This window comes from Amblyomma americanum, chromosome 1, assembly GCF_052857255.1.
Source record: "Amblyomma americanum isolate KBUSLIRL-KWMA chromosome 1, ASM5285725v1, whole genome shotgun sequence".
Classification (NCBI taxonomy): Eukaryota; Metazoa; Arthropoda; class Arachnida; order Ixodida; family Ixodidae; genus Amblyomma; species Amblyomma americanum.
Genome location: NC_135497.1, coordinates 364,641,718 through 364,668,727, shown reverse-complemented (window position 1 = coordinate 364,668,727; position 27,010 = coordinate 364,641,718). Strand labels below are relative to the sequence as shown.

General features: G+C 46.5%; 1 protein-coding gene and 1 long non-coding RNA gene across 2 annotated transcripts; both read right to left on the bottom strand.

Annotated features, from left to right (window-relative positions):
• Positions 1–1,737: 1,737 nt before the first annotated feature.
• LOC144101012 (uncharacterized) lies at positions 1,738–16,679 on the bottom strand. Its single transcript, XR_013307912.1, has 3 exons — positions 16,586–16,679; positions 15,311–15,402; positions 1,738–2,071 (listed from the first exon to the last, which is right to left on the bottom strand). It is a non-coding gene; the product is annotated as an uncharacterized LOC144101012 (long non-coding RNA).
• An 8,291-nt stretch (positions 16,680–24,970) lies between these two features.
• Positions 24,971–26,498, bottom strand: LOC144101004 (uncharacterized). The gene has a single exon (XM_077633981.1). It carries the CDS (start codon positions 26,447–26,449, stop codon positions 24,971–24,973), a length of 1,479 nt encoding a protein of 492 aa, XP_077490107.1. The 5' UTR covers positions 26,450–26,498.
• Positions 26,499–27,010: the final 512 nt, after the last annotated feature.

Below are 27,010 nucleotides of genomic sequence, written 5' to 3'. Positions count from 1 at the left end.
TTTCCCGTGAAGTTTGTGGGGATACACGCGAATCCCCTGTCCCATAGCAACGGCCGCGCGTAATTTTCACGGGATGTTATGCGCGCGCCGTTCGGAAGGTTTGCGAGGGAGGGTACTCACGCCACCCCCTTTTCCTTTCGCGCTCTCGCAGCGACTCCGCCGCGGAGACTTTCCCTCTTTCCCCTCTTTGCATGGGGAGACCTCCTCTCCACATCCCTGGAGAAGGCGCGGTCGCGCGGTTCTCCTGGGGACCGGGGGTCTTCTGGCCCGAGCTGTGCACAAGCAGGGACGCAGATCTGCCACGGACACCGCTGCCGTTACCGCCTGGCCACAGCGTGTGAACTAACCGCCGCGGGTCGTGAGCGAGGAGCCACGCGGGGTGAGCGGAACCTTCCTCCCCCACCATTTTGTGTGCGTTTCACCCTTTTTGTGCATTTCAGCCCCGTACGCGAGCGGAACACTCCCTCGTTGCGGCGGTTGCTTTGTTGCTTGCTGCTGCTTGCATTGCTCGGGAGCAATAAACGCAAATCCGAGTAGCATACCCGTGTTTGTCCCGTCTGGCCCGAACCCGCAGTGGTTGCGACTTACCGCACCGCGGGTTTGGTTTCACAGCTCTGACTGCTAGGGCTGGCACGCTGGTGCTAGAGAGCGACTACTGCTTCTAGCCCTTTGAGCGTTATTACAAGAATAACCTCCAGAAGTTCTGTGTACTGATATCTCTAACTTTGAGAAATGCTTGCCTGCAATTCATGCACTTTTGTATTACAGGTACAGTCGTAGTTGGTTCGGATGTTCTCTACTTACACCTTTCCTCTCACCTGTCAACGCGTTCTGTCTATTCAGGGAACGCCTTGCACCATCAGAGGCCCCTCTTGGGTCCCTTCGCCACTCTGGGCTAGCGCTGTTTTGGCTAAGATGACGCGGCGCCTGCTAACTGCTACCGCGTTGTCTAACAGTTGTTTATGCAGCACAACTGGAACTTCGAGGCAGCTGCATTTTCCAGCTTAGCTCACACAGCCTCTTTTCCGTGCGTTCAAAGGCTCCTATATATAGGTGCAGTAGCGTAGTATTCAGTTACTTTTTTGCAATGCATTTTTTCGCGACTTTTTCAGCCGAACCGGCAGCAGACACACGACCCGCCCGCTAAGCCCACCTTTGCAGCGCAAAGAAGATTAGTGTGACAGCATCAATCCGGAGGTGCTGAGCCTAGCAAAATCGTCTCTTGCCGAGGTGTGTCCCCTCCGTCCCGCGCCAATGCCCGCTCATCGTCGTCTTCTACACGGCACAAACCCGTGCTTTCACACTGATTCAAATGTAGTTAACATTATCTGTTATTTATCGATACTAAGACCCACATGTAATGATAAAAACCAACTAAGCCAATTATAATGCTACTAAAGGTCACTTCCTCATGAAACTGTCATCTGTGCGACATCGTACGCAACATCATATCTGGAGGCGCATCTGGGCTGACGATAATCAGAAGCAGTACGGTTTCCACCTAATTATATGTAAATCAGTTTTCGTCTTTAGACGAAGTGAATTAGAGAGCGCATACTCATAACTTGAGCGAGGTGGTGGGAAATCTCTAAAGAACACACAATCAACAAGCATGAACAGTTCATCTGAAAGCGGGCAAGTTGGTCCCTTGCGCCTTTGCCATTGCGGTGAGCCGCCTTTTTTTTTCCACCAGTGAGGTTTGAGTTATTTCAATTCCCTGGTTCTCTGATCCCTATATAACCGAATGTTCTCAATGCAGGCAATTTTCATATTTTCTGGCGCCCTTTGGAGAGCACAAGCCGTGGAGAATATTCTTTGCACATCTACAGATGACGCTGCTATCGAAAGAATCTTTTCGACGGCCTGGCTGAGTGCCGGGAATCTGAAGGCAATTTGCCCCCAATTGATCAGTCCGTCGTCATCACCATAGATTTCATCACACAAATATGATTCGCGCTCGCATGTGGGATTTTTTCCTGTTTGAGGTCCGCCACTTCCTGCAAAAGACTGAAGATGCCTCCAGCTGCCTTCTCACTTGGCTGGTTCCCATCGGTCTGCGCTGTTTCGTCATCTGAAAGCAAGAAAGCATAATTCGTGTACCAAAGAAGAACGAAGGGACTTATAAAAGTACTCCGGCATAACAGTTCAGCCCAGAAGTACAAATAAATAAAACAACACGTTTGCCACGACCGTTGAAACATGTCCTGCAATATTTTCGTGCTTTTATGAACCAGTAGATTGGTATAAGCTGTCGCCAGGGAGTTTTTTGGCTTCCCTAGAGCCTCATATTTTGATAAAAGCAAATATAATGAAGTAATCGACAGTGTTAAAACTTGCCTAAACAACCTTCATCACCTGTAACGGACTGCCCGGTCTTGCGCATCTCCTCCGCGACAAGCCTTCGAGCCACCATCTTAGAGCAAAGTTTCAGGCCCGTAGGACCTATAGCCGAATTGTACAGCTTCAGTGCGTGTGTAGAATCGAAGCCATGATATAGGCAGGCTCTATGAAGGCAGATGCAAATCTGTCCTCATTCTGTGGCAGCACGTGCGTCATGAGGCTCATAAAGGTCCATGCCTCATTTGCCTGGATGTTTCTGTATGCTGGAAAAGTATATATATATATATATATATATATATATATATATATATATATATATATATATATATATATATATATATATATATATATATATATATATATATATATTGCTATATATTCGCGAAGCTTGCTTTTTGTCTGGAACCTGCTGCTCTCGCTCGCGGGGCGAACATTTGGCTCAGTAACCCCCCGGCGCTGCTTCGCTTGGGGGATCTTCTTATCGCGGCAGGCACGCCGCATTATCAATTTTCTGGGACGCGAGACGCGACCAGAGTTATCTCGATTTTTCCTAGCCTCGCGCAAGTATGCCTACTATGTTCTGGAACTTTCCTTGCCGCCTTTAAAATCGAGCACGGCTAAGAGCGGCGGGCATTCTGTTAGTCGACGACCGCCGAGCACGTTCGCTGCTATCGCCGCCGCAGAGTTTTCAGAGCTGTTCTTAGTGGGCGTAAGCCAGCCTATTAATGTATTCTCTTACGAGCTGCTCTGTGCCTTCCTCAAGACCGGACCCCAGTCGGTGCTACGTGACCCCGGCGGAGTTCCCGTCACCACCTCGTGACATCTGGTGGAGGTGCGGGGTACATGCACCCAACCCAACCTGGAAGATCCACCGTAGAGAACGAGAGCCAAGAAGATCCCGAGGTACGACACAGCCGCCGTCTTCAAGGCCTGCAAGCTCAGCACGGATTACTACCGGATCCTACTCGACAACGACAACAAGCTCCAGCGCCCACCATGACCGAGCCAGCGACGTCCACCCCTGTCATGCTCCACCAGCCACGGGTGCCTCCGACCTTCCCCGGCTACCCTGGCGACGACCCGGAAGATTGGATAGACAACTTTGAGCGCGTGGCTGCATTTAACAGGTTGGAAGATGACATGAAGCTCCGCTATGTTTTCTTTTCCCTTGACGGTCCTGCAAGAACGTGGTACGAAAACCACGAGACTACCTTGAAGACCTGGAAATTATTCAAGTCTGAAGTCGTGAAGGCGTTTACCAACATTCTCCGGAAGGAAAAGGCGTAGATGCTGCTGGACTCACGGATGCAGCACCCAAATGAAACTGTCAGCATGTACGTCGAAGAAATGCAGCGCCTTTTCCGCCGAGCTGACCCGAATATGACGGAGGAGAATAGAACCGGATATCTAATGCGGGGCGTAAAGGAGTCTCTTTTCGCTGGCCTCGTACGAAATCCGCCCAAGACTGTCGCCGAATTCGCCGAAGAAGCGTCAACGATTGAGAAGACCCTGGACGCCCGCACAAGGCAGTACAACCGACCACCGCAGATCTGCTCCAGCTTTCCGGACACGACGACTACAACCAGCGACTTGCGGGAGATCATCCCTGAAATCACCCGCGAAGAACTACGCCGGCTGCTGCCATCATCTTCACAACCTCAAGTAGCGAGCCTGACGGAAGTCGTCCGTGAAGAAGTGCGGCATGCGCTTGGCTCCCCTTCTGCGACGACTGAACCTCAAGCTCCAGCCATGAGTTACGTCGCTGCAGTACGCAAGCCCGCGCCTCGACGTGCCACCCCAAGCCCTATTCGACGTGAGCCAGCAGTGCTGGACCGCCGCCCTCCGGGCCCCGCCCACCCGACCTACGAACAACGTTCGGGCCCAAGGAAATGCGACACCTGGAGAACCCGTGACAACCGTCCGCTGTGCTTCCACTGCGGTGAAGCCGGTCACGTCCTGCGTCACTGCCCGTTCCGACGCATCGGTCTTCGCGGATTCGCCGTTGACGCACCACGACCACGCTTCGGCCAACATCCACAAGAAATCGACGACTACCTGCGCCGCGACGAATACGTGTCGAGCCGATTTTCCCGCTCACCCTCGCCGCGAGCCTCGCGCTTCACGTCGCCCTGCCACAGCTACGCAGCGGCTGTGCGAGGAAGGTCCCCCAGCCCCCGTAGGGGAAACTGAAAACAGCTACCTTAGGAGGTGAGGTTGCTTCCCGGCAAAAAAACTAAGACCCTCCAACGACGAGAACTCACGGCGACGCCGCACCGACGACGACACGACGCAACTTAGAGACCCCCAGGCCACCGACATCGACAAGCCCCTGCAGCCGCAGTCGCAATCACCGACCAAGCCGTGACCCGACGCCGAAAGTTACGTGCAACGCAAGAGCAAGGACTTCCGATCTAGAGGTGTCTGTCGACGGCCGAAACGTTACTGCTCTAATCGACACGGGAGCTGACTATTCCGTGCTGAGTGGTTCCTTCGCCGACCGGATCAAGAAAGTGACGACGACTTGGGATGGCCCGCAGATACGCACAGCAGGCGGACACCTCATCACGCCATCAGGAAGGTGCACTGCGAGACTGACTGTCAACGGACACACATATCCGACAGTATTCGTCGTACTTCAGAAATGTTCCCGTGACGTCATTCTGGGGATGGACTTCTTGACACAGCACCGCGCAGTCATCGACCTCAAGTCCAAGTCCATCACACTTTCGACGGACGAAGCTTTACCTCCGAAAACGACCCCATAGCAGTCAAAGGCCCTCAGTGTTCTCGATGAAGAACTACCCATCCCACCCCGGTCCAGCGTCATCGTCCCCGTCTGTGCAAGAAATTTCGAAGACGCAGAAGGCATCATCGAAGGAAACACGCAGTTGCTCTTAGACAGACGACTTGGCGTCGCAAGAGGCATCGCTCATTTGCGGCCTGGAAAAGCCGAAGTACTGGTCACGAACTTCAGCGAAGAATACCGACACCTCAACAGAGGCACTACAATTGCGTTCTTGGACGAAGCAACTGATTTACTGGACGCCTTCATCATCTCCGACGAACCTGCAAATGACAGCCTAAAGCAAGACCATGCTCCCACGTTCGCCATCAACCCAGCATTACCCCGGGACCGACAAGAGAAAATCGCCCTTCTTCTTCAAAGTTACAGCGAATGTTTCGCCTCGTCATCAAAGGTGCGACAAACGACGATAGCCAAACATCGAATTATACCCGACGAACACACCAGACCTCTCCGCCAAAGACCTTACCGTGTGTCGCCGCGAGAACGACAGGCCATCCGGGACCAAGTAGAGGAAATGCTTCGCGACGACGTCATCCAACCTTCGAAGAGCCCATGGGCGGCACCGGTCGTTCTAGTGAGAAAGAAAGACGGTGCTCTTCGATTCTGCGTCGATTATCGGCGACTGAACAAGATTACGAAAAAAGACGTCTACCCCCTCCAGAGGATCGACGACACTCTGGACAGGCTCTGCCACGCCAAGTATTTCTCGTCGATGGATCTCAAGAGTGAATATTGGCAGATTGAAGTCGACGAAAGAGACCGGGAAAAGACTGCCTTCATCACACCGGACGGACTGTACGAGTTCAAAGTCATGCCATTTGGGCTTTGCTCCGCACCCGCAACATTCCAAAGGGTAATGGACACAGTGTTGGCAGGCCTCAAATGGCAAACCTGTCTCGTCTATCTAGACGACGTTGTAGTCTTCGCAGCGAGCTTCGAGGAACACCTCCGGAGGCTGAAGGCAGTACTCGACGCAATCAAGTTATCCGGACTTACCCTGAAGCCTGAAAAGTGCCGGTTTGCCTAGCACGAACTATTGTTTCTCGGCCACATCATCAGCAAGGATGGCGTGCGCCCCGACCCACAGAAGACAGCCGCCATTGCCAATTTCCCGCAGCCTCATGACAAGAAGGCGGTCCGCAGATTTCTGGGATTGTGTGCTTATTACAGACGCTTTGTGAGGAATTTTTCGCGCGTCGCGGAACCTCTGACCAAGCTCTCCAAGGCAGACGTACCATTCACATGGAATTCGGCACAAGCGGAAGCCTTCAACGAACTTCAGCGTCTCCTGCAGTCTCCACCGGTGCTAGGGCACTTTGACGAAAGCGCCGAGACAGAAATCCATACCGACGCAAGCAGCTTTGGTCTAGGCGCCGTGCTCGTCCAGAAAAACGAAGGAGTCGAAAAAGTAATAGCATATGCAAGTGGTTCATTGTCGAAAGCAGAAGCGAACAATTCGACCACTGAAAAGGAGTGCCTTGCGATCGTCTGGGCTACATCGAAGTTCCGTCCCTACTTGTATGGACGCCCGTTCAAGGTTGTGAGCGACCACCATGCATTGTGCTGGCTGGCTAACTTGAAGGACCCCTCTGGCCGTCTCGCTCGATGGAGCTTGCGCCTCCAAGAATTCGACGTCACGGTGGTCTACAAGTCTGGGCGAAAGCACTCCGACGCTGACTGCCTGTCACGAGCCCCTGTCGACACGCCGCCAAAAGACGATGACGACGACGCTTTCCTTGGACTGCTAAGTTCCAGCGACTTCGCACGACAGCAGCAATCTGATCCTGACCTACAGCGCCTGTACGAGTATCTTGAGGGGAAGTCTCCTTCACCTCCTGCCCTCTTCAGGCGTGGACTATCGTCCTACTGTCTGCAACAGGGAATCGTCGTGAAGAAGAATTTCTCACCGAACAAGGCCGCCTACCTTCTCGTCGTCCCGAAGAGCCTTCGGGAGGAAATTCTGCAGGCTTCGCATGACGAACCAATGGCTGGCCACCTAGGGTTTACTCGCACCCTCCGCCGAATCCAAGAGAGATATTACTGGCCTCGTCTATCCTCCGACGTCGCGCACTACGTTAAGAGTTGTCGTGAATGCCAACGCCGGAAAACGCCACCGAAAAGACCAGCAGGGTTCCTGCAGCCGATTCGACCGCCATCAAGACCTTTCCAGGAGGTCGGTATGGACCTACTTGGCCCTTTCCCAACATCAACGACGGGCAACAAGTGGATTATTGTGGCGACCGATTATCTCACCAGGTACGCCGAAGCAAAGGCCCTCCCGAACGGCACAGCAGCAGAAGTCGCCAAATTCTTCGTCGAATCCATTCTTTTACGACACGGCGCCCCCGAAATACTGATAACAGACAGGGGGACAGCGTTCACGGCGGAGCTAACCCAGGCCATTCTGCAGCACAGCCATACAAGTCACCGGAGAACAACTGCGTACCATCCGCAGACAAACGGGCTTACAGAACGCCTCAACAAGACCATCGCCGATATGCTTTCAATGTACGTAGACGCAGAACACAAGACATGGGACGTCATTCTTCCCTATGTGGTGTTCGCCTACAACACCGCTGTGCAAGAGACCACCCAAATGACACCATTTAGTCTCGTCCACGGGAGGGAGGCCACGACCACACTCGACGCCATGCTGCCCGACGTTACCGACGAAAGTAACCTCGACGTCGCCGCCTACCTGCAGCGCGCAGAACAAGCTCGACGACTTGCCCGTGAGAGAATACAAGACCAGCAGCGCACCGACGCCCGACGCTACAATCTTCGAAGACGCGCAGTGCAATACAAGCCAGGCGATAGAGTTTGGGTTTGGACGCCGATTCGCCGCCGCGGACTGAGTGAAAAACTTCTGCGGCGCTATTTCGGCCCGTACAAGATTCTTCGCAGACTGGGTAATCTGGACTATGAACTCGTCCAAGACGGAGTTACAGCATCCCAGAGACGCCGCACACGCTCAGAAGTTGTCCACGTCGCCCGTCTGAAGCCTTACTATTCGCGCTAATGACTCTTTGTGCTTACATCATGAGTATTTATTTTGTATGCTCTGTACCTTTATGTCCGTTATCCCTGTTTTAAAGCATCGGGTCGATGCTTCTTTAAGGGGGGAGTAATGCCGCGAAGCTTGCTTTTTGTCTGGAACCTGCTGCTCTCGCTCGCGGGGCGAACTTTTGGCTCAGTCACCCCCCGGCGCTGCTTCGCTTGGGGGATCTTCTTATCGCGGCAGGCACGCCGCATTATCAATTTTCTGGGACGCGAGACGCGACCAGAGTTATCTCGATTTTTCCTAGCCTCGCGCAAGTGTGCCTACTATGTTCTGGAACTTTCCTTGCCACCTTTAAAATCGAGCACGGCTAAGAGCGGCGGGCATTCTGTTAGTCGACGACCGCCGAGCACGTTCGCTGCTATCGCCGCCGCTGAGTTTTCAGAGCTGTTCTTAGTGGGCGTAAGCCAGCCTATTAAAGTATTCCCTTACGAGCTGCTCTGTGCCTTCCTCAAGACCGGACCCCAGTCGGTGCTACGTGACCCCGGCGGAGTTCCCGTCACCACCTCGTGACAAATATATATATATATAAATATATATATATAAAGAAAAATTGAAACCGTATAGCAGTCGTTCGTTACGATGGCCAGCAGGACAAGGGCTGATGTCACGGCGTTCCCTTGAAGAGTGTCAGCAGCTTCATCCACTGGCTTGAGGATGTTTACAAGGAACTTAAGGCTCCTTTCGGTAAGCTGAGGGCTTACAAATACTTTCTTGTTTGTCGCCTCATTTCTCTGCTGCAGCCTCTCTACAAGTGCAGCGAAGACTCCAGGCTTGATCGAAAAACAAAAGTTGCAATAAGGGGACACCCATGCAGCAATATTGCAATGCTGGTCAGTCTGAAAATGCTGCCTGCACCTTGCCTCTGACAGACGCTCAGCTGCGTGAACCAACGTATTGCACGCGTCGCACATCGCATCACGACGTCTTTTTGCATTTTTTATTTAGTTCGGCTGTGCAACAGACCGAGCGTCTGAATACTCTGACCACAGTCGCGATTTCCGTCACACCCTGCAAGGCATCCCTGTCAAAATGTAATGCTGTATTCACCGCAAACGGAAGTGTATGCGCACAACAGGACAGACACTCCCATTTCAAGCGGACGCTGAAGCCAACATCGAACTCCGTTTCGCTTTCGTCGCTCGAACCTCCTCTGTCTTCCCCTTAGTACAAAGCTCCGGATATCTGGAAAACACCTTTCAGCTCCGGTGTTACGTCGTGGGGAATGGGCACCTTAAAAGTCTGAATAACATTAGCGGTGCTGTCAGCCATAACATCGCCGACCTTTTCTTGGTTTGTTCCGTTAGTCTTCAATTTCTTCTCACTTTTCTCACTGCATGCCGAAAGTAAAGACATACATGAGTGTCATGATGATCTGACCAATTAACGCAATAAGATCAGTGACAATATTAGGAAAAAGGCACTATTTCTTTTTTCCTAATCACCTTGGGCTACTGCTGAGGACACACGACATTATATCACCAAATGATGAAGAAATTAAGGAGCAGTAATGATTGAGTGTTCACCAGGCGCTGGTGAACACTGCCAACAGTTTTCACCAGGCGCTGGTGAACACTGTCAAGGTTCGCTTACACGGAAAACATAAATACCCACGAAAGCAGCAAATTGGACAGCCGTCGCCGTAGCGCAGTTGGTAAGAGCACCAGACGCGATATTCGGAGGTCGCGGGTTCGGATCCCACCGGCGGCATGGTTGTTTTTTCTGCTGCTTGATACGTAATTTACTTTAAAACTAATTGATTGGCACTAGATATTAAAAAATAGAAACATTCCCCTATGCACCTTGGTTTCGGTGACTGTTGGCTTCCTTAATATATATATATATATATATATATATATATATATATATATATATATATATATATATATATATATATATATATATATATATATATACAGACAAGGCAGATGATGTGAGGGGCTTGTTTGACAAACATATTTAGGAAGCCAACAGTGACCGAAATCAAGGTGGATAGGGGAATGCTTTTTTTTTAATATCTAGTGCCAATCAATAAGTTATTTTTTAAAGAAAATTACTTATAAAGCAGCAGAAAAAACAACGATGCCGAAGGTGGGATTATAAGTTCCTTAAAAAAACTGATTGATTGGCACTAGATATTAAAAAAAAGAAACATCCCCTATGCACCTTGATTTCGGTGACTGTTGGCTTCCTAAATATGTTTGTCAAACGAGCCCCTCACTTCATTTGCCTTGTCTGCTAATAGCTTAAGGGGGGTCTTGGTTCTGGCAGTCTTGATGCCGTAGGCGGCATAAGCAGGCTCTCGTACAGTTTCCGCCCTCGCCGTTAAATGACGTTCTACGTCACACTTGCGGTATTACAGGACGTGCTACGTCCACCGCTATGGACCAGGGTGGCGCTGTTGAACACTCTCAAGGTTCGCTTACACGCAAAACATAAAAACCCACGAAAGCAGCAGATTGGACAGCCGTCGCCGTAGCTCAGTTGGTAAGAGCACCGGACGCGATATTCGGAGGTCGTGGGTTCGGATCCAACCGGCGGCATGGTTGTTTTTTCTGCTGCTTTATAAGTAATTTTCTTTAAACCAATTGATTGGCACTACAAATTAAAAAAAAATTAAAAACATTCCCCTATGCACCTTGATTTCGGTGACTGTTAGCTTTCTTAATATATATATATATATATATATATATATATATATATATATATATATATATATATATATATATATATATATATATATATATATATATATATATATATATATATATAAAAACTGTTAGCTTTCTGTTAGCTTTCTTAATATATATATATATATATATAAACCAACAAACCAATTCTTTCATGCAGGAGAAATCAGTGGCTGTGGGTGTCGTGTGATAGAAAAATTGATAGTATATATAATACCTCATATGCAGCCGGTGAATTGCAGCTGTTATGAGTGGATAGAATTTGTGTAAGGGTTGAAACAGAATTACTGTCGACGAAAAGAGGCGATACCACTTGAGAGAGGGCGTCTGGCTTGCACCATCTCATTTATATAGCCTTAGTAGCTTTAGGACATTAAACTCTCATAAACCACAAACCAATCTATATATATATATATATATATATATATATATATATATATATATATATATATATATATATATATATATATATATATATATATGTATAATAAACTCTCATAAACCACAAACCAATCATATATATATATATATATATATATATATATATATATATATATATATATATATATATATATATATATATATATATATATATATATATATATATATATATATATATATGATTGGTTTGTGGTTTATGAGAGTTTAATTTCCTAAAGCTACTAAGGCTATATAAATGAGATGGTGCAAGCCAGACGCCCTCTCTCAAGTGGTATCGCCTCTTTTCGTCGACAGTAATTCTGTTTCAACCCTTACGCAAATTCTATCCACTCATAACAGCTGCAATTCACCGGCTGCATATGAGGTATTATATATGCTATCAATTTTTCTATCACACGAGGGCCACAGCCACTGATTTCTCTTGCATGAAAGAATTGGTTTGTTGGTTTATTGCGGTTTAACGTTTCAAAGCTACTCAGGCTATCAGGCGCGCCGTAGGAAAGGGCGCCCCGAAAATTTCGATTACCTGAAATTCTTTAACGTGGACTGACATCGCACAGTACAACAGCATCAAGAGTTTCGACGCCATCGAGATTCGACGGCCGTGGCGGGGATGGAACCCGCGTCTCTCGAGTCAGCAGCCGAGCGCCATAACCAGTGAGCCACCGCGGCGGTACACATTACAGAAATTTTCTCTCACACTTCGGTGAGCCATTCAAATAATAAACAGGCAGAAATCATAGGGCGGTTAAAGAGCACTGACAAAAAAGACGCAGTTTTTGTCATTAAATGTTTTTAATTAGCGCGCATTTCATCATCACGACTCTATTGTCATACTTCTCCGCTGCGCTCTCTTCAGATGAGAAACATCTGTTGATGCAGGAGCGTGACAGCAAAAACGTTGAGTGTCGTGTCCGGTGATGGCCTCAGGGGTGAGCGCACCCTGCACGCCAATCACACGAGCACAGCGGAAGACAACTGGACGTGACTTCGAGAACTTGATACTGAAAATATGTTGAACGTGCACCTAGTCATATGCATTTTGGACTTCGTTTAGACGGCAGCAAACAGTATCTCTTATGAACTTAAAAATAAGCACAGCCCGACAATTGCTATTCTCCTACTAGATGTCACAAAGAGCGATTGATAGGGATGAATGGGAATGGCTCACAGACATGAAGCATACAGGACACTGTGTTGTTTATTTTGCTGCCTCTTCACCTAACACATTTTGATTCGTGAATTTCTCTCGTTTAGCGCTACAGGGGTTCGGGCTCTGGTAGGGTGGCGCCATCAGCGACCACATCGCTAGCGCCACCTCGTGGCACTAGCCGCTTTAACCGCACGCTCCTTCATGGCCGGTCTAGAGGGAGAGTGCCCCCACCTCCATTATGGCAGTGGCGGCCCTGTGCCTTCCTCCATGCCCGGTGCGTTCGCGTCAGCCCGGCCGCACCGACCACGGTGCAATTCTGAGTCAACGCCTGCTTAATTCTCTGCAGATTTCAACGCATTGAAGGCCTCGGCGCCACCGCTGCTACATTTCGTTGCAATTGCTTTAAGGTTGGGCTGATAACTCATTCCGAGCAACCATGATTGAGTTGCAGTCCCGATGGCACTGCAAAATCCGGCAGCGTAGTTCAACTAATTGAGATTAATTATGTGCCTTTGCAGTTTGAGAAACGAGTGTCTGATTAACCCAGATAATAAAATCGGCTATGTAGCTTATGTCAACTGATATGTTACATCACTGATATCCACTATGTGAATTGTAGGTTAGAATTGCGAAAAACGCAAACTTACTACACATATCAGATGATACTGCTCTACATCCTGCAGGATTGACAATGCTTTACTTTGTGTATTCCCCTGAGAGATGCGTAGCTCTAAGCATACAAAACACGATGAGTATCTTGGTGAGTATCTTCTAAAGTTAGATGACTTTTATTTCAGGAAATTCTTGAAGGCACCAATTAAATGAATTATTTCGGTCCTTCTTTCTTTAGGTCAATACTTAACACTAGAAAGGCCGCCGCGGTGGCTCAGTGGTGATGGTGTTCAGCTGCTGACCCAAATAACTCGGGTTCGATCCCGGTTGCGGCGGTCGCATTTCGATGGAGGCGAAATGCTAGAGGGCCGCGTACTGTGCGATGTCAGCGCACGCTAAAGAACCCCACGTGATCGAAATTATCTGGAAGCTTGCACTAAGCCACTTCTTATAGTTTGAGTTGCATTGGGATGACAAACCCCACTATATTCAAGTTTAACTGCGTTAATTAGGGGTTTAGCGATGTTGTGAAATCCAAGAAATATGTAGTCGAGGGTTTGACGGCATACCGTCTGGTCAGGAATCATGATGCTGCAGATTGCTGGTCACTGGCCAAAGTCAAAAGACGAAAAGACTTTTCGGGAGCACTACGGCTTCCTTGTTCACAATGAAGCAATCGGCGCACAGATCCGTTCTTTTGTAGCACCCTGTAGCGTTTTTAATCATTTAGCATAGATACGATGTAGAGTTCCGTCTTTCCTGTTTAATGTGTTAGACGATGTCTGTATGATAGGGGACTCAAGATTCTGCCGTGATGATGTATTCTTTTCTGTTGTCAATATCTTCACTTGATCCCAGTTAATCTCGTGGCCGGATTCTTGCACATGCTCTGCGATGGCGTTAGATGCTGCATTCTGGTTTCGGACGTCGTTCTGGTGCTCTCTCAGGCGTCTCCTGAAGTCCTTTGTTTCACCGATATATATTGATGAGCATTCGGCGCAGTCAATCTCAGTCAATCCAACACATTAAACAGGAACGACGAAACTCTACATCTTATCTATGCTAAATTATTAAAAACGCTACTGGATGCTACAAAAGAAAGGATCCGTGCGCCGATTGCTTCATAGTGAACAAGGGAGGCGTAGTTTGACTTTCGCCAGTGACCAGCCATCTGCATCTCCAAGAAATATATATGCGGAAATTTGAACCGCTCTCTATTTTTTTAGTTCATCCAGAACAGGATTTTAGATCTCGGGAATGCAACAAATAAATACACAAAAATTTTAAACCACTGTAGTCTATAAAATAATTCAAATACATACACAAAACTCGGCTGAAACAATAACAAAAACAACATAAGCACTCTAAGAAGTACGAAGTCGCACCCACAGCATACACACACGTACTAAAAAAACTAGAAACAAAATTGACGCGCTCAACTACAGATGAGCATAACAAACGAAGTCTGAAACTTCACATGCTAGCCCTTAGAACCTCACCGTAGGAAACCGCCTGTGACCCACATAGCGCATTCCTTCCCTCTACATAGAGACATAAAGCAAGTCCCGACTCCTACCAGTGGTGGCACGTTCAAATCACCCCGGTCAGTATAAACCCCATCCCAGTTCGCACTCATGAATTTAGTTCCACAATGAACTCATTTCCAGTGGACCCACAGCGCGTGAGCAAACATGCACGATCTGAAAGGAAAGCGTTAAAATATACTCGGTATCTTGACTGCTGCATTTTTATAGCTGTTGTGACATTAGTAAACACAGCAGTAGGACGAGCACCCAAAAGCAGCTAAGTTTGTTTTCGCCTTCGGACGAAACACTTTACCGCTCGCCTCGCTCACTGCAAACTGAAGCAGAGAGCTGCGTTGGCTGCATCCGCCTTTCGCTACCACTGTTAACTAGATGGCGCCATTCGCGCGCACCAAACTGCACAGCACGAAATCTTACTGTGGTCTAAACGTAAAAAGCCACTCTAACAAGACAAAGGCAGCTTTCAGGGGACAGTCGTTGGTTACGGAAGATGGGTTACCTGCGTGACAGTGTCCGACGAGACACTAGGTTGAGATGCGGCATGTGGGTTCTCAAAAGGTTCATAAAACCTGCCCTCTTAACAATACGGAACGGCATGCTGCCGACAGAAACGATGTCCACGAGACATTTCTCGAATTCCTTCTGTTGAGGATTGCAAAACGGTACCTTCAAGGAGTTGCTCTCCTTGGCCTTCTCGAACAGGTCCGGAATTAGCGGCTGGGTCGGTTTGGCTTTCCAATTTTTTCCGTGTGCGCTATCTGCAAAAATATATGCCCATTATTTCTTAGACGATGAAAGGGGTAGGTAAAGTGGCCGCACCATAATGGAGTTATCTCTGTAACAAATCAAAAGAAACCTACAATTTCCGTAGTGACAGTTGGTAACGCTAACACCACAATATTTTTTTGTCAATGGCTGCGCTGAATTTTAAAGTACGTAAAACTTTATTTATTTGTTATATATTATGATATTTATTATGTAGCTAGAAAAGCCGAAAGATGGTTTAGAGTTTTCTAGTTGAAGGGATGACCAAACACTGCATGGCTCCTCTAAGATGTAAAAGCGATGGCGCCACAAGAGCGAGCGTAGCAACCATGCACGCGCTGCTTAAGGTGGCATTTGTGTACACCGAACGCGCAGTTATATACGATGTCTCATCTCAGCCTTTTTACATTTCCGTTCGATCGCTGACACCTAGCCTCGAATTTGCTTGCCTGCGTCTATTGTAGACGACGACCACCAAATTGACGGAAGACACAAAACTTTGCCACTGTCCATGCGTGGCACAGGGCCCATAACCCGACTGCTGATTAATTGCTAGGATGTTTTGGACATAAATGCATTTCCTCAATGAACATAGTACCGCATGCCTAACACAACTTCTGGCTGCATTGATGCAGCGGGGCTGCACAGTCTTCAAAATGTGCGGCTCATATGAGCTGATTTCCGTTAATATAGAGGCATTCCCTGAGAAAAGTATGCATCCCTTACATTCTTCACCCGCATTCATCTGTAAACAATACTTGGCAGGAAAGCTTCATTCTCGTAAGGAAGAACAGTGCGCTGAGTCAGTAAGCACATGAAGTGCGTGCTCAAGATAGCTCAAAGAGCGGAACTAAAGAATAGTCACGAAGGCGCTATATGATATTATCACGTGTATTTATAATCAAGAAAAAGCACAATGACAATCGCGTGGCCACATTGAGTCCCCAACCCCTGGGCGAGCTGTTCCCAAGGCGCGCTGGCAAGTTGTCGTGACAGCGCCCCGAAGCATATAGAGCACCCGGCAAAAGGTCTCGCCGGGAAGCCACCGCAGCCCTGACTCACCGCTGGCTATCCAGGTGTGTCGACGAGATCGAGGTATACGCAGCCCTTCGAGGAGGTCCCCATGGCCCCCTCGCCGAATGCTTGACGCCTGGCACGCTGGCCATCGGGACTCACCCGATCAGGTCTCAGATGGCAGCTGCCGGCCCACCAAGCACACGCAGGTGGCCCGCGTGCACAGCGTGGCCGCGCAGAGCGCAGTGTCCCAGACACGCCCTGCGGATGCATTCGGCGGACATTGCTGAAGCTACACTCTGGATGCCCTGTCGAGCATTGCAAAGCCAACGTGCGAGATAGCTATCACTGAAAGACAGTAGCGCGCCTCCGGAAGGCTAGAAAAAAATTGTCGCGTCCTATTGACTCCTAAGCTATTAGTGGCCCAGACTAATGGCTTGAAGTGAAGTTTTTTTAGTCTCGCACGCACCGTTTTTGCCGTCTTTGTCTGAAGCCTCCTTGACTTAAAATAAAATCAACCGTTATCGAGCCGCGAGTCTGTTTCGGACTCGCAGCAGAGCGAACAGAGCAGCTTTGCTGGCCATTGCAGTAGACCACTGCGCCATCGCGGCAGAGGAACATTCCGCTTGTTCAAATGTCATGGAGTCCCTCGGGATGTGATTTGAATGTCGTCGTCTTCATCAACTTCCATCCGTCTGCAGTGGGTCCAGAACGCAGCGATGTCGCATTGCCTTCTGAAGGTGCGCTAAGTGGCCGCATAATTGATCACTCGCTAACACTAAGCCCCCCTCACCCCCCACTCACAGATTTCGCCGATCTGAGACCGAAGCCTCCTAGAGCTTTGAAATCCATACCTCAAACCAAAACCGAAACAGATGTGCACCTAATTCGCACTATAAATCCACGCTAACTCATCGGTATATGATGTACAGTATTTCGGTATCTGTGCAGCCTTCGTCAAAAATAGAGCCCAAGGAATTCGACCTAAACCATGCAGTGTGGCCCGGCTATGTTTCCTAGAGGTGAGTACGAGAGCTTTTAACGTCTCCGAGAGATTCGGACCACTGGTGATGAGTAAAGCAGCACAAAGCATGGCCCAGAAAGAAACCCCCAGGGCTGTGCACTTTTTACAAAGGATGGACCCTAACTGATTATAAAATTCTTGTGGGAGGTGATGCCAACTATTACAACATGGTACCACTGGTTCTTGTGAGTGCGCATTTTTGTTTTTAGCAAAGCTAGTGTTTGTGTGCATCTGCACGTCGGTTCACCGGGACCAGCTATTCGCCAGTAGCCTTTGCCAAGTTCCATCAAGCCTGAGCTTTAAGCCTTGGCCTTCTGCGCTCTGCAGGAATGCCTTAACGTCCGACTCGCAGATGTCTTACCGGACAGGAGTAATTCAAGATTTATGGCGGAGGTTGTCCTCCTTCAGTTGCCGCAAACTGGGTTGAATATTAAGATGATAACCTTAACTGGTCGTTCTCAACCGATTAAACTACATACAGGCTTTGTCAAAAATATACAGCTCAAGGATATCGCTTCTTAGCCGCGGAGTGGGGGTTCTCCAATATTCCTAGCGGTTCTAAGCATCAAAGGGGAGAGGATGAGAGTTAGTTTCACAATCATGAGGTCTGGCATGCTGAAAATGCTGAACGAGCCAGAATGCGTGGCCCAGAAGCGAACCCCTTGTGTTCTATACGTTCGGCAAAGTCTGTACCTTGACTACAGAAAGCCAGATGCAAAACCATACGCTTCAGAGCAAGTGCCCGCACACAGGTTCAGAGCTACTTGAGCTAGAAAAATTTCACTCGAATGCTCAACTTTTTAACACAGTTACCCCCTTTTCCTTAGCGGGCGCTAGATGATGCACTGCTAGCTGTTACAACAGAATTGTGAATGATAACAGCTATTTATAATCCGCTTGCAAATTTGGAATGTTTCAACGAGAGAAAGGTGAAAGATGAATATGCATATATATATATATATATATATATATATATATATATATATATATATATATATATATGCATATTCATCTTTCACCTTTCTCTCGTTGAAACATTCCAAATTTGCAAGCGGATTATAAATAGCTGTTATCATTCACAATTCTGTTGTAACAGCTAGCAGTGCATCATCTAGCGCCCGCTGATTACCACAACCTATATACAGTTGAGCGAAAGTGCAAATATCGACGACATCCACGACTTGCATACAGTTCAGGCAGAATATAATGCGCGCTTGGACATATAATTCTAATAACTCTTCTGGCATGTTGCGTAGTGTGAATATAAATGTTTTAGGCCTTTACAAATTCAAGCACAAGAGCAAATTTTGCATCAAATATGCGCATAAATCATCCTTTATCTTTTGCTAGGTAATGCGTCAGGAGAATTTACTACGGAAACGTACGTGGTCGGTTTCTTTCGCCCCTGGACTGTTACGCGGAAACTGTCGCCGTCTGTAAGAAGATGTAGGTGGGCGCATTGAACAGCGATAGCGCAGAAAAAACAGCCAGGCTGGCGATAAAATATGGTGCTTATACAATTGTGACGTATGCCTTGAATACATTGCTCACGCGCCCGATAGAGAGACACGCGATTCGCTTCGCTCAATCATTGACATTCGATACATGTGCCACCACAGAACACTTCGTACTGTTGTCATATTAAAACTCATTTAGGGCGGGTGTTGCCAAAATCCACACCATTATCCACTTTAATCGCATGTTCTGTTAGACCAAGGCATGCGCGCGCATTCTGTGCCAAATTCTGCTGTGTAACATACAAGGAAGCTTTTTTTTGTCTCCACTTTCAATCATAACAACCACAATTATGTGTGCTGTTGCTCTCTGGTAATCAATAAAGTGCACCATTAATGCACATGCAGTCAGCCATCTCTAGCTGCTTTTTTCTCACCTCTATTGAAGAAGCTAGGTCATTGTGTAAAGCATGTTCATACTGCAGGTCGTCCATATGTGTATTGAACGGGCAAAACATTAAGACAGTAATGAAACTGATATTGTAATTAGCTCGATGTACCACTCATCTTTAGGGTTTCAGGCAGATATATAGCACAGCAAAGGGGCCAAATGTATCTTCCTTCTGTGCAACATGCGCATGAAGCTTGTTTCTATTAAAGTGGGAATATAAAGAACTATATATCACAGCCTTTTGGCCAGCGCTTTATTCTCACCAGCGTGTAAAGTGTCAAGAACACATTTCAGATGGCATTCAGCAGAGGTACAATGCTCAAGGTAGCATACATATGTGTCACCTTCTGCAAACATACACCACCAAATTAACGAATTAATAGGTGGTGAGTGTAATACCATATAGCAGACAAGTTAACAGTTAAGTTCCTCTCCAAAGTTTGTCACCTGATACACATGTATTTGTCCAGATTGCTTGTATAGCTGCAAACAGTTCAGATCCCCCTGTGATCTTTTTGTGAAACCATTTTAACCACAGTCCACATTTTGGATTATGCATTAGTACTATTTGTGTATCATAAAAATGTGTCCAAGAATGCATGCTTCTGAAGGATGGGCCAGATCAGTGCCATATTTTCTCACATATAGTTGTAGTTGGTGCCTCGATCATTGACGTGGGGGCTTAAATGCTGCATAAAAACCATAAGTTCAATTGGATCTGCAGTCCTTGCCTGTTTCAAAAATTATGTGATGCAACGGTTCCTTCTAACACACGTACATTTCTTCTCAATCTTTAACCTAGCAATTCAGATACTCAGCGGCTTTCAGCGATGGAGTCTTGGACTTGCACGTCTGTCTATGGAAATTTTTGCCCCTTAATTGTGTCTCAAATTTTTTTACCACCACCACACCAACTAATCAGAACTATCTGGAAAAGATGCTTCCATCTGCAGTACAAATTGACCATTTAATTCAATTGTACCCATAAAATAGTCACTTAGATAGGAACTGCTATATATAGTTACTCTAAAGTATAGCAAAGTAAAGCAATGCTATTATATTTTATTATCTTAAGTAAACACATCAGTGGTTATTGCTGAGCCTTTCACTGACATTTGTTCAGCAAAGCAAATGCAATACCTTATGTTGTGGGTTACACAGCATAAAGCCATGGAGGTGCACGACTATATCAAATGTGTATGCCCAAGAGCAAAATTTAGCCACTCTGCCTACTATTGCGCCAGTGTCGACATACATGCAAAGGCTTGCATGTGACTGTTCACACCAAACGAACTGTTGCTATTGCAATGAAATATATACAACATCAGCAGTATGGGAGAAAATTTAGGAGTATAGAGTTGAGAGCATTTCGTATTTTTCATATCTTTTATTGGCCTGTGCAATACAAAATTGTTACTTCACGCATTAGTATAGTCAGTTAGGTATAGTACCAGTTCACGCAATACAGCATGATGTTGATTGCATTGTCAATGACATTCACAGAACACTGCTGTCATAAATAAAATTATCCTGCAATCTAATTACTTATACAGTTTGGATATCTCATCACATGGCTTTATGCTTCACAGACCTCAGCCTTTCTGCTATAGGGTTGAAGGAGTCTACATACTCCAAAGTACTAACATCTACGATATCAGATTTAAAGTACTTTAATTACCTTTCTCCATTTCTGTACAATTTACTGCTTCTGCAATGGTCAGGAACAAATATGCTTGTAATACCCGCATAGTCCAAATACGACAGCACAATAATTAAATTAGGATATACACTATCTTATACACAGAACAGATATTGATTTCCTGAAGCGGCTGAAGGTGACAGACAGCTCCGGAAACGAGCTTTTGAAAACTGCAAATATAGAGAGTAGCAATTTGGACTAGCATAAGACCAGGCTATAGTTGCACGCAACTGATATGGTACGACCCTTTTTCTTCCACTAGGCATAATATGTATGGAAATAACAATAAATTTCTCTTGAGCTGTACAATTCTTCACTTAGGCCATGCACCACACTTTAAGGCTGTATTTAACTTTAGTGCTGTGCCAAATATTCACTGTTGTACTAATTCCTCAACTTTAAATGCAAGAGTGAAGTCACACTACTTCTAGATGCAAAATTATAGTACGAGAATGCCTTCACCAGGATATTCTCTTTATTTTTTACTTTCAATACACATAAAAGATCCTTCATTCAAACATCCTTAATTAAATAGTCAACCCAAGCCTACATCAGAACGTGCTAAACTTTACAGAGCGAGGTGACCCTATAGATATACATCATGGCAAAGGCCAGCTACTATTTGCACTTGCTCTTGGCAGGCTAGAATTGCATGTCCACAAACTTTTCTTCAGTTTTATTTTGGCTTGTCTTTTGTGCCCCTCCTCTCTTTACTAAATTCTCGTTCATGGAAGGTTGCAATCATTGGAACATAATCAAATAATAAATGGATTGTTGTTGTAGTGGGATGCTGGTACTGTTTTTGTTTTTTTCAATGACCGGCGCCTAAATTAGATCGGGATGGTACGTGTTAGGCAGGTATGAAGGCTGCACATGTTTGAATAAAGAAACGTACCCCTGAAGTTTTCAATTTTCTGGAAAAGAACTAACACAAATATGCAAAGCAAATCGAGGAGGACGAGGAGGAGGAAAGGAAGATAGGTTAACGTGGGGCCGGAGAAAGGGGTGAGGGGATAAAAAGATCAAGGAGAAAGCAAAACAATATGTATTATTAATGACATGAGCTTGTAGCATAACCTATCGTTTCCTGTTGCAATTAACCAGGGGCCGGGGAAAGGGGTGAGGGGATAAAAAGATCAAGGAGAAAGCAAAACAATATGTATTATTAATGACATGAGCTAGTAGCATAACCTATCGTTTCCAGTTGCAATAGTTCAAGTAATCTCAATAACCTGAACGGGTGTCCATAGGACCGTCGATCATCTCACGACCAAGAAATTGTGGTGTAAAAGCAAGTTACACTACCACATTAACTCCAACAACACATAGCCATTTCCTGCGTTCTCAAGATAAATGGTAGAAAATACACAATGAGCTCTCTAACTTTTTGCAGTTTGAAAAAAATGACGGTATAGGCATACCTGTATGCAGAAGGAAGTGCACTCTCAGTTTTTTCTGCGGCAAAAATGCTATCAAAGAAGAAACCTAAAAGCCTGATCTTTCAACCCTAGGATTAATGAGCCCAGAAAAAATTTGATGAATGAAAAATTGCTATGCGAGTGCTCTCAGGAACAATAACTCATCCTTAGGCCCAAACAAAGTTCATGAAAGAGCTATGGCATTTCGTGTCTCGAAAGAAGGCAGCACAAGCATAAAAGCCCCTTAATTCCCACTGCACTCTCAGATTCAGAAATTCCTTGACTGCTCATGCATTAAGCGAGTGAGATCAAAGTAACTTTTCTTCTATTCTTATGTATTTATCTTTTTTTGTAACGCTTGGCTGCAAAGCCAAGTGTTTCACATACTCGGTTCCTTCTTCACCAAGTTTCTTGTTGCAATAACCAGTTAACTGTGAGTAGGCTTTATCTGCAAGTTTTTTTTCATGTTTCGAAGAAGTGTGATTGTCTACCAAATTGCCTAGACTGCAACTCTAATCAAGCTATAAGTGTAAATGGAAATTATTCTCAGGCTTAGAAGACTATTGCCAGGAGTTTGACAACTAACAAACCATTAATTGTCGACCATCCACCATGCAGCCAGTTTACCACTGCATAAAATGCATGTAAAGGGCTGGACTGGAAACACACTTGGCCCCTTTTATGCCCACAAACGGTGGATCCAGTTCAGTCATTAAGGACAAAGAAGAATATGGCACCTCTGTGTGCCTCCTTTTGGCGAAATGAAAACAACACGTACGGCAGAAGCACCAGCTTTAAAGGGGCATGGAGGATATGACTTCAACCTATTGCTTTCTTATAATTGATTCCAAGGCTCTTGCTTTCTGTGTTGTTAGTTCTTGCAGATAAAATCATAATTTTAAATTTTTGTCCTCTCTCAATTCATAACAATAGCAAAAAAACTGCTAACTACCATTTATAATTGAATGGCGCATCACCACAGATCCAGTGAAAGAACCCGTCTTTTTTAACTACACTTTTCTTGCAAAAATCTCTAATGATGACAGCAAATGTATCTAAATTTTTGCAACTTCCCTTTTAAAGCGTTATGATGTGTAAGTAGCTTTTTTGTTTTGAGACAGCAGTAATCCATCAGATTTGTCCTTGGCATCCCTTAAAGTAGCAGCAGCTTCGAATTTCTTGCTACAAACTTGATGCTCTATGGTACTTTTATTCAGTATAAATAGCCCAAGCCTCATGTCATGAGCAGACATATATATGGTTACACAGCTAGATTATTCAATTTCTTTTTAAAGCAATACATAGCCATGTTAAATTAAAGTGCTGAAAATATGATGTGTCTCGTGCTAATTAAGTGACGTAATTCAAAGACTGCATTGAAACAAGTGTTTGAAGGGAGCTCCTTCCTAGAAACAGATCTACTTTCTGGTGTGGCTCGTACCAAGTGTTCATGCACTTCATCCTCAGCATATTTACAACATGGGTGAAACTGCATTTACGAAAGTTAAGTGTGCAGTTTTATAGGCTCATCTTAGCAGCCCGAAATTAGGTGGCATGAGAAAAGAGCTGCAGGGGACTCAAACAATTAAGGGCGCCCATCACAGCAGATGCCACTGCACTACATAGTGACAGAAATCCGTTTTTGCTGGTGGACACTAAGAAGCGGTGCACTGCTTAGAAGCAGGTCATTTTAAACTTATTATTCGATGCAAGAACTTTCCGTGCCATGAAGTGACTTCCAGAGGTGAGTGAGCATCCCTTCTCTCCTATGATGTTTGAACTCTAGGTTTGTCAAGTTAAATTTCCATATTATCTTTTTTTGTAATCATGTCATTAATGCATCACTTACAAGCAGTTAAGCTGCATGCACTAGTATTACCTAACATTTAACATAAATGCGTGTTAATTCAGCCTTGCATTCTCAATATCTTTCTTTGCCCACTACTCTGCAGTCTGTTATATACTAATAAGTTGAGAGTATACTTTCAGGGAAACAAGAGGGTTCTGGAGTTTCTAGAGGCGCAGCAACGACCCTGCCAGTAAATTTGGGTGGCCCTGAAGAGGGCCATTATAGCTTCAAATTTGAAGTTCCCCAAAAGATGAAATTCCAAGTGCTTCAATGCAGATCTAGTATGCAACGGTGGCTCAGTGGTTATGGTGCTTGGCTGCCGACTTGAAAGATGCAGATTCCATCCGGGCTGCAGCAGTCACATTTTGATGAGCATTGAATACTATAGAGGCCTTTGTACAGTGCGATGTCAGTGCATGTTAAAGAACTGCATGGCGGTCGAAGTTTCTGGACCCCTCAACTATGGCGTCTGTCATAGCCTGAGTCGCTTTGGGATGTTAAGCCCCATACAACCAAATCCAAACCATGCAAAGGATGGTGATGTAGAAGTTGCTGTCTTCAGCACCAATTAACACTTCAAGCAAGATGCTGCAATCTGCAGCTATCTTAATAGAGGCACATAATCCTTCAGGCACAACAGAAATGTAAAGCCTCAATGAAGGTGAAGCAAAGGGAAAACGACATGCCCCCTCTTGTACTGCAGCTTTATACATCGAACTTTATTCTTGATGTACGAAACGGGCCAGATTTTGGTTTCTTGACCAAGAGCACTGTAGCGACGCACGTCCATCCTTGAAGAGTCAATCGGGACTCTAAAAAACTCTCTGCCATTTGGCAAGATGCCAGCTTTGGCATTGCCCCCCAGGAGATCAACAATGACTACAGCGCAGTTATCCACCAGAAAGCAGTCACCGACTTTCACTTCACCACCCACTTGTCCTGTAGAGAGCGGTGTGCACGCCCTCACCTCTGACATTCGTCGGCTGAGTTGCGCCAGAGGCTTATTTGTCGTCCGCAGTCTCTTCTTTACCTTTCCTAGGTAACTTTCAAATGGAAATGCACTGAACTCATCGACAGTGCCATGCTCCAGGCATTGCTCTGCCAAGTGTGCAAGGGTGTGCACATTGTACACGAGTTGTTTTTGTCCGTACAGTCTGCCAAATTCTTGCACAAAGTACCGCAGCAGGTCGTGAGTAAACTGGTTGAGGTCTCTGTGATGCTGAGGAGAGGCAAGTACCCTAACAGATACATGCAAATATAAAAAATGCTTATAAAGCTCATCAGACAGGATGGATTTCAGGAGAACAGGCCCCAGGTATAGTAAAAAAGTCCTGAACTCTGTGGCCTTCCATCTGTCGAGTTCTTCGGTGCCCCTCGGTTTCCTCTGAAAGTACTTTGGAAATGCAGTTGCTGCGTCTCGCAGCTTGTCGTTGAGTGCACTCCTGTCAGCCCGGCTCAGCCTGGCAGCGTGCCCCTTGCATATCCAATTCCTAAGGAGCCGCCGCATAACCCCCAAACAGACTAAATGCATATACTCTGTAGGAAAGCATTTCACCATATCTACGTTCAGAGATGTAAATGGTGAAACACCAGTGTGATGGCGCCGATCCTCTTGCGAACGAAAAGAAGAGTCTGTTCGCTGTGGTGCTTGCAGGTCAGGGAAAGTCATCCTATTTTCCAGATAGTGCCCTTTTTGGCTGCAACGTTCACAGGCACGATAGCCTGTGTGGCCAGTGATTGCCTTCACGAAACTCCTTGCTGGAGCGTCACAGATCACGGCTTTTAAGCACACATTGACGTGCACCCCTTTCACCATCAGTCCTTTGCAACTAAGGTTGCGCACTTCATCAATGAAAGGCCTGAGGTATTCCTGGAGGCACGGAGGTTTCGCTGCACCGCAGTACGCACTGACCATAAATGGTTCAGATTTCTTGATGTTAATTACTCTGCACAGAATTGGCCAGAGTGCAGTCCGGCTACTCCTATGCAGAGGCAGCCCATCAATATTTGCGTGCAGCTCGACATTCTCAGGCGCTGGTCCTTGGCCAACAGCATGCTGAATTCCCTCAGCAAGGCCAAAATGCACAAACGAGTCGCCGTGTTCTAAATTAGCTTTCCGCTCCGTCTGCATGATGGTCCTTGCATCTTTCGGGAGCTCTACAATCCCACGCCGACGGCAGAAGTCAAGCAAATCGTTGATGCAGGCGTGCGTCAAATTGTGCTTGCTAGCTATGCTAGCTAACTCCTCCGCTGTCGAGAGATGGCGATAACAAAGTCCAGGAGACTCCTCATGAGGCTGGCCCATTTCCACGTTCTCAGCAGTAAAGCTGTTCGTGGACGAGGTCTCATCGCTTGAGTCGCACGAGGTAGCGGTATGCTCACTAGAAAGGCTTTCAGCGCAACTCTCGGACACATAATCCTGCTCGTTGAGCTCACTCTTAAGAGACGGCATCGACGGGTCTGCAGGTAGCGACGAAATAGCTCGTCCGCTGCCACTAGCGCAAGCGCCGCCTGCGCAGGCTTCGCTATTCGGCCGTTTGCTTGCTCCGGACGGTAGCGGGAGTGGAGGGGCGCTGACGACGTCCAAGGCCGCTTCGCTTCCCGTTCTCTTGCTTCCGGAGGATTTCAGATGCGTAGACGGTGGCCGGCGGATACCGAGCTCTTCCAAACGTTCCCTGTACTCTTTTTCGAT